The sequence below is a fragment of the Giraffa tippelskirchi genome, chromosome 6, assembly GCF_054371585.1.
Source record: "Giraffa tippelskirchi isolate mGirTip1 chromosome 6, T2T-mGirTip1v1.2.pri, whole genome shotgun sequence".
NCBI classification, from domain to species: Eukaryota; Metazoa; Chordata; class Mammalia; order Artiodactyla; family Giraffidae; genus Giraffa; species Giraffa tippelskirchi.
In genome coordinates, this window is record NC_137280.1 from 1,135,631 (window position 1) to 1,150,089 (window position 14,459).

Genomic DNA, 14,459 nt, shown 5'->3' on the forward strand with positions numbered 1-14,459 from the left:
ACTTCAGTGAGTAGTGATGGCAGCTGCCATCCATTTTCAACTGTGCTGGAATGCTGTACAGACTTATTCATAATTCAGGCTTGTGCTTTGTCCTGTGATTAAACATGGGAACTCTCCATGAGGTCATGGGTGTGGATTGAGGGGGAAGTGGAGATTCGATGGGAGCAAGTCTCTGGGTTCTGAGTCAGTGGCTCATGCTGTTTGCTGTTTGTGCCTTAGGAACCTTCTTGGGCCTGGTCCAGAGGTGGTGTTCCCATTAAAAAGTGGAAAGCTGCTGCATGCACTCAGTTCATGATAGCCATTTCAGGTTAACAAAAACTACCTGAAATTTTTGGAAGTCCCATGGTCATGTGTTCAGTCTCTACTGCAGGGTCTAGTAGCAAAGCAGTAGTTGCTTTGCACATAGAAAATAGTTGCTGGCAGAAGAGGTCACGGGTTTCCTCTGAAACCCCGGAATGGCAGCGCAGTGTCATTCTGTTGGAGAAAGCCAGGGTCAGTGCAGCATCCCTGTCTGCTGGGCGCGGCCCAGTGCTGGTGGCTCTGCTGAGTCATACGGCCTAGGGAGGAGCCTCTTGGACCACAGCCTGGAGCCACTGCAGAGCCCTTTCTTGTTCTGGACCTCTTCCTGAAGATGACAGTCTTAATGATTGCCTAGTAAGCAATATGCCTGAATGTATAGATTGCTTTCTGAATGCAAAGAAGCCTACCAATTTTCCTGCCTTCTTTTTTCCCCCCTCTTGGTGGGAATTGCAAAATGCAATAACTTTCACTTTAGGTTTATTTTTGTGTGCCTCAGACCACTGGAACCTTAGAAGCTCTATTGATGTGACAGTCCCTTGAATGTCCATGAGATTTAACTCTCAGCCTCTGCCATCCATGTGTTTTCTAGTAAGGCATACCGAGAACTTGATTTTCCTTTGTTACCAGGTCCAGATAGTGTAATGTTGTCAGTATAACATACCAGTGTAATTCACTTTGGGCTATCCTGCAGTCAGGAGACTTTTGAACTTTGTTTTGGGAATTGAGGGGGAAAAAATTGCTTGATAATTCATGGCAATATTTTCTACCAGGAGCTGTGCTGATTTGCTGCAGTCAGAGTATCATGTCTGTGAACATGGTTGTGGTTGGCAAGTTTGTGATAGTTCACGATCATTCTGCAACACCCACTTGGCTTTTGCACTGGCCAAATAGTTGAGTTAAATGAAGATGGAGTAGACGTCATTCTGGTGGCACTGATCTCTGCCATTCCCCAGAGATGTAAGGTTGTGTTGATTTACTGTCTTGGAGAAGGGGGAAAGGTGGCCCGTTGGTGTCCACTCAGTCCTTCCACCATAGACCTCACTCAGAGAGAGAGATCAGAGAGTGCCTGTGAGGGTTTGCCAATGACTAAAATGTATCCTATATGTTTGGACTGTGTAATAAACACCAGTCCTACCCTGAGATAGATGTGGGAACCCCTTAAACCCCTTTATTACTTGATCTCCAGAGATCGCCAGTCCGGGGAATTCCCTAGCAGTTCAGTGGTTAGGACTGTGCATTGTCGCTGCCAAGGGCCCAGGTTCAATCCCTGGTCAGGGAACTAAGAAACCATAAGCTGCACCGCCTGGCAAAAACAACCCCTCCACACCCCCCCCCCCCCAACTTCCAGTCTGCCTGGTGGACTGTTGTAATGTTCTGGGACTCCAGGGATTAGTGTCAGTTCTGAACCAGAATATAGTAACTCCAGGAAAAGGGCAAAAAATAATTTATTTGAGATGACATAGAAGTTAAGATTTAAAAGAAAGAAAAGTGAGAGTTGAACATGTTTGTAGGCGTGGGGAAAAGTCCTGTGAGAGGAGAGAGTGTAGTTATAGGAGAAGGTGATTAATAGTGCATGATTTCTGAGAAGACTACAGAGGATGGCCTCTAGCAGAGGAGTGGAAGGAACTGTTCAAAACAGGAGGAGGAGATAGGGCAAGAGAACTGATAGTTGACAGAAGAGTGATTCAAGGTAAGGCTCTTAGACGGACAAGGAAGACAGTAGCCCTAAAAATACCAGGGAGGATTGTAGAGAGAAGCTGGAGGAGGCCAAGAATGGGAGAATACCGTGTGGTTGAACAGGCGGACTGGTAGGGAAGGACAGGCATTGCGGACATTCAGGTTTAAAGTGTCCGCGTCGGGGCAGTGCTGACCAGTGATGGAGTGTCTCTCGGTGTGTGATCTTGACTACTATTCTAGAACGGCCATGCAGATGGTAGGAACTGAAATGCAGGAGCTTTGAAGCAGTGTTACTGCCTGGACCAGCTGTGTCTACATTCATGTCACAGCGTGATGGCTGAGATGGGTTAGAAAGGGAAGGTAGGAACTTTCAACACATATTGGGGTATTTGGGAGATATTAATGAAAGGAACGGAGGATGGTGTTCTGTGTGGCATGAACACGTAGGAAAAGAAGTAGAATCTAAGAATAATAACAAAAACTTTTACTGGATGCCAGCTATGATTTTAAGTGCTTCCCTTGTTTTAAATTGCTCAGTTACAATAATACCAAAAGGTAGGTAGGTAGTGTTGCTGTTCTTGTTTTGCTGATGAGGTACGGGCTTCCCAGGTAGCTCAATAGTATAGAATCCTGTTGTCAGTGCAGGAGACACAAGAGACACAGGTTCAATCCTTGGGTCAGGAAGCTCCCGTGTAGTAGGACATGGCAACCCACAGCAATATTCTTGCCTGGAAAATTCCATGGACAGACAAGCCTGGCAGGCTGTATAGTCCTTGGGGTTGCAGAGTCGGACATGGCTGAGTACACCACCAGCACCACCATAAACGGAGGTGTGGAGAGCTAGAGTAACTTCGCTCCAGCTGACACACCTGCTGAGTAGTGGGGCCAGGACCTGAAGAACACAGGGGCACTGTTCTGCCCTTGCTCTCACAGCCTGTGCTGTGTAAAGGCCTGTCAAAGGTCTAGAAAGAGCGGAAAGAGGGTGGTTTCCTGTTTTCCCCTCCTTTAATTTATAGTGAATAAAAGAATTTATAGCTGCTTTTCAAAGGGGAATCGAGATGTTTCATCTCAGGCTGGGAAGTAAAGGAGCTTTTGAAAAGGTCCACTAGCACGGTCAGTGTCAGGTGATGGGGAGGGAGCAGGAGCAGGAAGAGTGCGGTTAGGATCCCTGGGGGCTTGATATGCTCGGAGCTGTGGCTGCTGGGCTGGAGGCCAGTCAGCGGGTCTGCGTGTGGCAGGCAGGTGCAGGTTAGGGCTCTCCGTGCTGTCAGAGATCTGGCTCACGGAGACTGGGCTTCCCCTACTGTGACGAAGTATACTCCACTCACTGTTCTTTTATTGTTGACCTTAGTTTAGAAAGCCAAAGCTTATTCGTCTGTCTCATGTGACTACTTCTTGACAGCAGTTTCCATAATCTTGTCTGGTTCACTTTTGATGTTATCTTAGTTTTGCTTACAGTTTTTGGCCTAATCCAGGATCATTCATGTCAATTGGTTATTGGCTGGCTGATGTGCTAGTTAAGGGAATTTAGGTCTTTCTACAGTTGCTCACAGGTTAACACCTTTCAACTCAGAGACTTCATCAGTGTTTTTTGCTTCTGCTTTTTTTTGTTCTTATCTGCTTCCAGGCAAATAGATCTGTCCAGGTGGTCTTAATTTAAAGATGTATGACTCTGTTATTTGTCAGTTGGGGGAAAGGGGGCTCTAGATGGGCTTTTGAGCAGTTGGGCTGAATGTTATCTAAAAAAAATTCTTGCTCATTATTGAAAAGCATTGCACTGCGAGACACTGTGGCACAGCAGGGGTCAGCTGTGATCATAGCAGGGGTCAGCTGCGATCATAGCAGGGGTCAGCTGCGATCATAGCAGGGGTCAGCTGCGATCATAGCAGGGGTCAGCTGTGATCATGGCAGGGGTCAGTTGCGATCATGTAGATGTGGGTTTGAGTCTCAGTTCTCCACTTACTAATGATTTAATTTTCTTAATTCTTAATCTATAAAAAGTATAAAGTAATACTTATCTCTTGAAGTTGTTAATGGGATTAAAATATACAAAAGTATCTAGTGTAATGTGTCACATACAGTAGTGCTTAAAAATAGCCCTTATAATTGTTGTAATTTTGTTCTCTATGGTTATTGCCTGAGTTTTATTTTAGATATTCCTGTTTCAACCCTTGAAGTGTTACTGTTTCATGCCCTCCCATATTTTGTGTTTTCAACCCAGAATATTAAACTCGCTGGACATACATTCCGTGTTTCACTGGTCCATCTTCCCCATTTGATTCAGTGCAAGAGGGTCGTGGACAGTGGATATAACTGTCTCTCGTGTCTTTTGTCCATGCTTCAGATAGCTTGCTCACCACCAGGCTGAGGTGGTAGAACTGTATGGCCTTTGGAACTGCTTGGCAGAAAATCATCCAGCACTTTGAAGTGTCTGCTGCTCTTGGATGCTGCAGTAGATTTTTCCCTCCTTGCTTGAATGTTTCTTGGAACTCGTGCTACGTCACATGTCCTGATTTACCTCCCATGAGCAGAGATGCATACCTGTTAACTTTGGTGGTATAGTTTTTACCCTGTTTTGAGGGGCAGTTTTCTTTCTTTTTTAAAAAAAACATTTATTTTTGACTGCGTCTGGTCTTAGACGGGGCACGTGGGATCTGTCATTGTGGTCTTGGGGCTCTTTGCTGTGAGTCGGGAGCTGCACAGTGTGTGGGCTCAGTAGCTGGAGCTCTAGGACTTGGTTGTCCTGTGGCGTGTGGGATCTTAGTTCCCCGGCCAGGGATTGAACGTGAGTCCCCTGCAGTGGGAGGTGGATTCTTAACCTCTGGACCACCAGGGAGGTCCCCAGGGGCAGTTTTCTTCTACTCCCTGAACTGGTTTTGATTCTCTTTTTGCTCTTGGATTTTTCTCCTCTTCCTCCCTGTTTGGGTTCCAGTCTGTCTATAAATTCCTATATTTGAGGATTTTATATATAATATAAAATTCTTATATTTGAGTCATTTTACTTTTTTTTCTAGCATCTGGTTTAATTTTCACTGATAGTGAATGTGAAACACCAGGATGATAAAGTGTACAGAATTCACACCCATTTAGTCACTCGAACAACCATGCTTGAGGTGAAGCTACCTGGGGAGCACTTGTATGTGTCCAGCTCTTTGAGATTCTGTCTCTGGAGTGTAGTATGTGTATAAATAGTAGAAATCAAAAAAATACGTTGTAAAGTATACCAGTATTAATTACAATGAAATTACTATTCCTTATCTTTACAGGGATTTGTGGAACTGACTATATTTCCCACAGTTGCAAACTTAAATAGAATCAAGTTGAACAGCAAACAGTGTAGAATATACCGAGTGAGGATCAATGATTTAGAAGCTGCCTTTATTTATAATGATCCAACCTTGGAAGTTTGTCACAGTGAATCGAAACAGTAAGTTATACACTTTTAAAAGTTGGTATTTCTTAATTTTTTTCATTGATTGGATTAATTTTCTCATCATATTTTTCTTAGATTATTATTAGACTCTGGTTGCCAATTTATTTTCTGTAATTATATACATAATTTCTGTTGCTTCTGCCACTTTGTCCATTTGCTTCAAGAAATTTTACTGGCTCTGGTCAACATAGTAAGTTATTAAGTTTCCTTTATCAGAGAACTTTAAATAAATTTTCTTAGCCAGTTTTCTACTTTTGTTTTTAAAAAAAAATAATTTGTTTCATAGATATTAATATGATCTTTAATGAGTTAGGCGATATTGTAATCTATAGAGCAGAAACTATTCTATAAAATATTTGACAGCTTTATAAAATATAAAAATAATCTGAAATACTAATTTCTTCACTTTAAATACTGCATCTGTCTAGGCTACTTCTGATTTTATCAGTAAACATATTTTTAATGATCAGCTTTATGTTCTACATTTTTCATTTAAATACTTTGTTTTCACTTTGTTATTGTTTTTATGTCAGGCAGTATTCCATTTACTCAGTATACTGTGGATTGTCTGATTATTTTCTAGATTTTTTTTTCTTTTACTTTGAATTATTTCCTTAGGAAAACAGGATTGCTTATTATTCTTTTGGCTCTTTTTAACATTTTACTTGATTGTACCCCAGTAAGATTTGTGCTGATTTAAATACTGTCAAGTACATTTGAAGGCAGTTGTTTTTTCAAAGTTTTGATAGCATGCATTGATAGCATTGCATTATATCATTTCTTCGATTCTCAGTATTTGGGGATAGAGTGCCCTAAACGATGAACTCTTTTCTTGTTTTTTGATAAATTATAAACTCTTTTTAGTGGTGGTGCTCTTCTAACTAGTCCAGAGGTGTAGCGCGTCTGTGTGTTGCGTTTCTTCACAGCTTGTACATTGTTGCACAGCCTCCCCAAACCCATTGTCCTGTGTGATATTCATCACCCCTTGTGAAGTAGAAAGGCCTCATTATATCCATCTAACTGATCAGCTAGGAACCTGAGCTTTATCCTGTGCTTTCCCCGTCATAACATCAGGCACACTCTGTGCTGGTTACTAGTTTGATTGTCTGAATTCACTGCTTTCCAGTGAGCTCCATGGAAATGAGGATCAGACCTTCAGCCCTGCCTTGTGCGTTGCTGTCTCCTCAGAAGCTGGCACATCCCCTGGCGTTCAGCAAATATTTGTATGAGTGAATGAATGAATGAATTGCCCCAGGGCATGCAGACCAAGATCCCAGGTCTCCTGTCCTCCCATCTAAGCAGGGTTCTTAAAGAACGTTGGTTAGGGCTAGCAGGGCATGGAGGCCACTGAAGCAGGCTCCCTCCCGTGAGAGGCTCTCTGCATCATTTCCACAGGGAGAGCGGGCTCCTGTAGCTGACCTAGGGCGTGTTTCATGTGTACAGCAGACTGACTCCGTCATACATGTATCCACTCTTTTAGTTTCTTTCCGCATTTGATGACAGGGTAGGAAGCTTCTCCATCTGCTAGTCACAAAACACAGTGTTTGCACAGCTGCTTTACCAGTTGTTGCCGCTCAGGTTTCAAAGAAGAAAATCTGACAGTGCAGTGATAGGAACAGGACTCCAAATCTGTTGAGGAAGCAATCTAATTTTGAGGTGATGACATCCCCTAAAACTTTTCTCCAGTGATACGGGAAGATGCTTCATCACTTTTAGTATTATAAAGAAAGAAAAGGGAGTCATAAAGGGGAGTATTTTCAGAGGCAAAGTTGGGAGATGGGAAAGGATAGAGTGTATTAACCTTGTCCTTTCAGTAGCACCACCGCTCTCTTAGCCATGGCCACTTGATAAATACTCAGGGCAGCTCCTGCTTTTCTGCCCGAAATTCTGGATTCTGGATTCTTCCAGAATCCTGTTTACTTTTTAAGAGAGATGCCAGTTGTTTTTGTTGGTGTTTGTTTATTCTCTGACTTGTTCAAAAGAGGGTTTGAGATTGGCTTTAGAATTTTATTCGACAGTCATTTTTTAAAGTAGCTAATGAAATTAGCATGGAGAGTGAAACAGGTATAGGATGGTGTGCACCACACTCAAGTTACTAGAGGAAAACTGTAGGTTTGGTTTCGAGGTTTCTGGTTATGATGTGAAAGAGGGAGATGCTATTGTTGGTAAGATCCCTAAAACACGAGACAGAAGCATACCAATGGTTCAGAAGAAACGCTGCTTAGCAGTTAAGATGTGAAAATGATCTCTTGTGATGATGTTATTTATGTTTAAAGAAGACTTGGGGAAGGACAGATAGTTAAGATCTTTCGCATGTCCCTAGATACTTACACCACCTTTCTTGTTTCCAGAGTAACTCTCATTGTTGAATGAAGCAATAAAATTTCTACTAAAGCTGAAGCAGAAATTAAATAGAGTAGATTTGAAATTGAAAATTAAGTTAAAACTCAGTGGTTAAATTTGATCTTGAGTACATACCAGAATGTTCTAACCTTCAAAGAAGTAATATGCTACTTCATCACATTTTCTTCTTATTTGTTTTACTGTTAAGGTGCCAGACCCTTCTATTTTTAATGGCAGGAGTATGCTTACCTTGGTTGAGAACTGCAGGGAGAATATAAGGAAGGGAAACATTTAGATAAGAGATTAAAAGGCGTGTCTTCCTATTTTATCCAAGTAAACATTAGCTGACTTGTTAAATTACCTGTCCTAGCAATTAGAAACCCTGTTGGTCATGTAACATATTTAAGATTTCTCCCTCTCTGTCTCTTTCTGGCTTATTGGCTGCCAGGAAAATAAGCACTTGAAGTTTCTCCAAATATATTTTCTATTTGAATCTTATATTGTAGATGTAGTTTGCGTCCATAGATGCTATGTCTCTTTGGTGGCTTTTTCTTTGTTTTTATTTGTTGCATTTCTTTCTTCTTAGAAAAGGGAAATGTAGATTTTTACCAGAGATTGTTTCTGTGCGTGAGTAGCCTGCAGTGGCTGACATCTCGCCTCATTTCTTTCCCTTCCACAGGTACGCTTTGCTACCTTGAGAAAACTTTTTTTATTTTACTTGAAAAGTCTCCACTTTTCTAAGTTTCAGGAATCAATTTCCAGGAAAATTTTCCAGAATCAATTTTCCAGGAAAAAATAGCTCCTGTCTGCTGTCTTCATTTCCACTGAGAAGTGGCAGTAGAAATAAAGCTCACTTAAGATAGAAATGAAGTAACTGTTGAGTGATTGAAGCAGTTTTTAAAGTGATTAGAACTGATTTTTTAATTCCTTTTTTTAGATTTTCTAGGTCCTGTATATTTTTTTTCAGTTCTGTATTTTAATATAGACATCTGTGTAGAGAGATTTTTAATGTTACTATTTTACTGATATCATATGGTAGAAGTGGTTAATTCCTTTATTGATTATTTATGGTTAGGTAATATGGATAGTTTTATATTTTAACTCATCCACAATGCCTCACTGGCAGTTGTTTTAGGAGTATTGCTTGGAATTAAGTTGTCATAATGGAGAGAACATTGGGGTTTGTTTACTCAAAACTTCCAAGAGGACTTTTTCCCTATACTGTTCCACCTCCTGTTGAGCTCACTGTTTTTTAAAGCACCCCTTTCATTATTTCTGAATGTTAGAAAGTTGTTTATTACATTGAGTTAGTCTGTTTTGCCGTAATGTTCAGAAGCTTATCCTAATTAAAAATTGTTTTCCTGTAAACAATTTTTTTCTTTTCCAGTCTGTAGCATCTCAGTACTCTCAGTCATTCCTCATTGAAAACTTTTTCCAAATTTGTTAACCGCTCTCTGAATGCGCCCCTTTGGCGGTGTGTTTTCTTCCATGTGCTGACCCTGTAACTAAATAGGCTTCTTCCTGTTTGGACTTCCTGTAATCACACAGGCACAGCAGTAGAACCCTTTTGTTCTTACCTATACTCGGCGTTTCTAGTGACTTGAAACTCATTAGGCTCCTCAAATTGCTGTTGTTCAGTTGCTAAGTTGTGTCCAACTCTTTGCGACCTGGGGAGGCCAGGCTTCTCCATCCTCTACTATTTCCCGGAGTTTGCTCAAGTTCATGTCCTTTGAATTGGTGATGCCATCTAACCATCTTATTCTCTGCCACCTCCTTCTCCTTTTGCCTTTAGTCTTCCCCAGCATCAGGATCTTTTCCAGTGAGTCACTTCTTCGAATCAGGTGGCCAAAGTGTTGGAACTTTAGCTTCAGCAAGAGTCCTTCCAGTGAATATTCAGGGTTGATTTCCTTTAGGAGGGATTGACTTGATCTCCTTGCAGTCCAAGGGAATCAAGAGTCTTCTTCAGCACCCCAGTTTGAAAGCATCAATCCTTCGGCATTCATCCTTCTGTATGGATCGCTCTCACGTGACTATTGGAAAAGCCATAGCTTTGACTTTACAGACCTTTGTCAACTAAGTGATGTCTCTGCTTTTTAATATGCTATCTAGGTTTGCCGTAGCTTTCCTTCCAAGGAGCAAGCATCTTTTAATTTCATGGCTGCAGTGATTATAGAGCCAAAGAAAGTAAAATTTGTCACCACTTCCACGTTTTCCCCTTCTACTTGCCATGAATTGATGGGACCGGATGCCATGATCTTAGTTTTCTGAATGTTGAGTTTCAAGCCAGCTTTTTCACTCTTCTCTTTCACCATCATCAAGAGGCTCTTTGCTTTCTGCCATTAGAGTGATGTCATCTGCAAATCTGAGACTGTTGATATTTTTCCCGGAAATCTTGATTCCAGCTTGTGCTTCATCCAGCCCAGCGTTTCTCATGATGTGCTCTGCATATGAGTTAAATATGCAGGGTGATCATATACGGCCTTGATGTACTCCTTTCCCAGTTTTGAACCAATGTGCTGTTCCATGTCTGGTTCTAATTGTTGCTTCTTGACCTGCATACAGGTTTCTCGGGAGACAGGTGTGATAGTCTGATAGTCTCATCTCTTTTAAGAATTTTCCATAATTTGTTGTGATCCACACAGTTAAAGGCTTTCGAGCAATTCATGAAGCAGAAGTCAATGTTTTCTGGAATTCTCTTGCTTTTTCTATGATCCATCCAATGTAGGCAATTTGAACTTTGGTTCTTCTGCCTGTTTGAAACCCAGCTTATACTGGAAGTCCTTAGTTCACGTACTGCTGAAGCCTAACTTGGAGGATTTTGGGCATAACCTTGCTGGCATGTGAAATGAGCGCAACTATACAGTAGTTTGAACATTCTTTGACATTGCCTTTTTTGGGGATTGGAATGAAAACTGGTCTTTTCTAGTTCTGTGGCCACTGCTGAGTTTTCCAAATTTGCTGACGCATTGAGTGCAACACTTTAACAACATCATCTTTTAGGATTTGAAATAATAGCTGGCATTCCATCACCTCCACTATCTTTGTTCATAGTAATGCTTCCTAAGGCCCATTTGACTTCACATTCCAGGATGTCTGGTTTTAGGTTAGTGACCACACCATCATGATTGTCTGGGTCATTAAGACATTTTTTGTACAGCCACTTTAAATTCATTCAGGTTTGAACTTGTTATCAGTGAAATCCCCTAGACTTTTTCACAGAAAAACTTGTTAAGGTAGAGTTTTCTCTGAACAACCTTATTTCATGGCATCATAGCAAATGGTTTTTTGGTTACTTTTAAAAAGGCATTTAATTTTTTTTTTTGGTTGTGCCATGCAACGTTCAGGATCTTGGTGTCTGACCAGGGATCAGACCTGTGCCCCTGCATGGGTAGTGTGAAGTCTTAACCACTGGACCACCAGGAAAGTCCCTCATTTTTATTAATTTTGATATTGATTCTGTTTCTGGAAAATGAATTTTTCTGTCAGCCTTTTATTTATTTTATTTTGTATGTGAACTGTCAAAACTAAGGACAGAAGAAAAAATTGAATGTTGGTAAGAATATAGAGTAATTAATTCTCAGACACAGTTAAAAGATATGTAAATTGAGATCAAATGTATTTGTACTGTGTGACTGAAGAGTCTCACTCGTACGTGTATACCCAACATGTAAACCACGAAGAAAGTGCAGCGATGTTCTCAGCAGCATCTGTAATGGTCAGAACTGTAAATAACCTGAAAACCTGTTAGTATTAGAATGGTGGATTCTGGTATATTCTCTCACTGTTGGAACTCTAAAAATAATGAAACTGAATGACCAACAGTTAGATGCAGAGATGTGGATGGATTTCACAAAGTTAATGTCGAATAAAACAAGTCACACACAAAGGAATGTGTGTTAAGTTGTTGACCTGTCCCATTATTATCAGAATACTGCTTACCCACGGTGGTGAAAGGCAGGGCTCGGCTAGTGAGGACAGGAGGGCTTTGGGGGCCGGTAAAAGGCTCGGCCCTTGCTCTGCATTGCTGGTTCCGTTGGCTTCGTGAAAATTCATGGAGCTGTATGCTTAGAGCACATACACTTTGCTGATGTAATATATTTTGCTTTTAAATGGAGATAAAGGTTACAAACAGTTGAATCTTAAGTTTTGCAGAATCTGTACATTCAGTTTTAAAAAGTACATGTTCTTGACAAAGAAGAGATTATTTTAATGTATATATTTATAATTGGTTCTTGGAGAAAATTCTTTTGATTTTGTACTTGTTTGTTTGTACCTTAAGGTACTTGCTTTTCAATATCCTCTATAGCATTACTCCTCTTTAAGCTTTGTTTCCTTAAGGAAGCCTGGGGATTGACACTGTGGTGGTTATGGGCCAGGGGTATGTTAATATTTTATAGTCATTATCATTCTGAAAATTGAAAACACTTATTATAATCTTGCCTTGTAATTTTTGGCTTTTATTAGGTTATTATGAAAGGAAACATGTTTGATTTGTATTATGAAAGGAAACACTGAAATCCAAGCCATGAGAAGATTGTTCCACCAAACTAACTTTCCAATAGATTCCATTTATAATGACTCACCATTTTATTTGGACCACTTTATCACTTCTCAGGAAATGAGATTAAGTGAGAATAATTTTCCTTAAAAAAAAAAAAAAAGAAAGAAAAACTGAGTGGTTTAATATATAATGTTTAAATTTATTTTTTTGTAACAATGATTTTTTTTTATTTTTAAATTTCACAAATAATTGGCTTTCAGATTTCGTGTTTTTGAAATTTTACTGAAGAGAAGTTACAACCTTTAGATGTCTCAAGTAGTCTTTAACTAGTAGCGTATGTTAACTAAGTGCTGGTAAGGATGCAGAGCCACTTTCTTATTGCACTTTCTTATATTGCTGATGGGAATGCAGAATGGTACAGCTGTTCTGGAAAACAGCTTAGCAGATTCTTATAAAGCTGAATTTATAGTTGCCATATGACTCAGCAGTCCCACTCTTGCCTGTTTGTACTACAGAAATGAAAATTAAATTCACATAAAAACTGATACACAGTTGTTTGTAGCAGCTTTATTCCTAATAACCAAAAGCTGGAAAGAACCCAGCTGTCTTTCAGTGGATGAGTAAATAAACAATAAACAATCTGTGGCACAGTCTCTACAGTGGAATACTATTCATTATAATAAGGGACAGACTGTTGGTACATGTACACCTTAGATGAATTTCAAAGACGTACTGAGTGAGATAAAAGCCAGCCTCAAAAATACATTCTTATGATTCCTTGTATTTGGCACAAGGGATTTTGGGGGATGGTGGAACTGATCTGTATCCCAGTTGTGGTAGTGGTCACACACGTTAACGTTTACAGAATTGCATGCCGAAGGGAGAAAGTTACTTTTACTGTATGATAATAAAGAGAAAAGATGGTATGTGAAAGAACATCTATTTCTTTTTTATTTTGTTCCTGGAATTTTTATACCCTTTCTTTCTCATATTTATCTAATAGAAAGGCAGTGTTAAAAGTCCTGAGAAGTCAGCTTCACTACTGTCAGAACCTTGTATGTCGTAGTTTTAAAGCCGTGGTTGGCATTGCACCCTTCCTGGTTAGTAGAGAGCTGCAGGCAGGGAAGAGTTGCCTCTGGCCTGCTGAAAGGGTGTAAGTGTGATGTTTTCTTTAATGGCTCTTCCTGTTTTATCTTCCCTACAGTCATTCTGTAGAGTATCTGAAACTTGTCTTTTACCTAGGTTAAAGATTTAGTAAGTTAGTGAAATGTCATTAACTACTTTGTGGCTTCATCCAAGGGCGTGATGACTGACATAAAGTACACAACAGTGTGTCTCACAGAGTCGTGTCCGATCTTACTTTCTCGCTCTTGCCATTCCTTGCCCTTTCTCTTTGTTCCATTTCCTCTGTGTTACTTTCACTGATTTTAGTGAGGAAATGTGATTTGTATGTGTATGAATGTATATGTATATGAGTTGCTCTATGGAAAAATACTAGCAAGTCAGATGAGAACAGTATTTTCACATTTCCATAAGTCCTCTGTTGATGGCTTTCATCCAGTGGGCAATAAGGCCAAGTACCCATTGAACAGGCTCAGTGGTAAAGAATCCACCTGCAATGCAGGAGCCATGGGTTTGGTCCCTGGGTCAGGAAGATCCCCTGGAGGAGGGCATGGCAACCCACTCGAGTTATTCTAGTCTGGAGAATTCCTTGGACAGTGGGCTCTGGGGTTGCAAAGAGTGGGACACGGCTGAGCTACTAAGCCTACCTATTGAAAGTCCCCTGGCATTTAGGGAACGTAACAGTCAACCACACGAATGTTCCCCTCCTTCATTGAGCTTACGTTGTCATGTACTTCGGAGTGAGGAGGAGCAGTATTGTATTTTGAGGAATTAATTCCCATCCTGACTCATTTTAAACATCTTGAATTTCTGTCAGATTATAAAGCTTGTAGAATCCATTCAAATTTTTGCCAGATAGATAAAGAATAATTATTTTTTCAATTCTACCAGTATTCTTTACATTTGTATCAGGAAATTGTAGTGGCTTTGGTATTCTAAAATTAATGAAGGATGCGATACTCCTAACAAACACATAGCATCAGTGAATAGACTGTACATGCCACTGCGTTTGTTGCTGTTCACTCAGTCGTGTCCGACTCTTTGTGACCGCAGCACGCCAGGCCTCCCTGTCCATCACCAGCT

General features: G+C 40.4%; 1 protein-coding gene across 24 annotated transcripts in view; it reads left to right on the plus strand.

The window, feature by feature from the left end:
- The window catches only part of TAF2 (TATA-box binding protein associated factor 2), a 92,626-nt gene that overhangs the window by 4,027 nt on the left and 74,140 nt on the right, over positions 1-14,459 (plus strand). For all 24 annotated transcript variants that reach the window (XM_081504837.1, XM_081504822.1, XM_081504827.1 and 21 more), the window contains exon 3: positions 5,244-5,404. Coding sequence is in view for 11 of the 24 variants with exons in the window: in XM_081504822.1 (XP_081360948.1) it covers positions 5,244-5,404 (161 nt within the window). In the remaining 13 variants the exon portion in view is untranslated. The remainder of the gene's footprint in view (positions 1-5,243; positions 5,405-14,459) is intronic.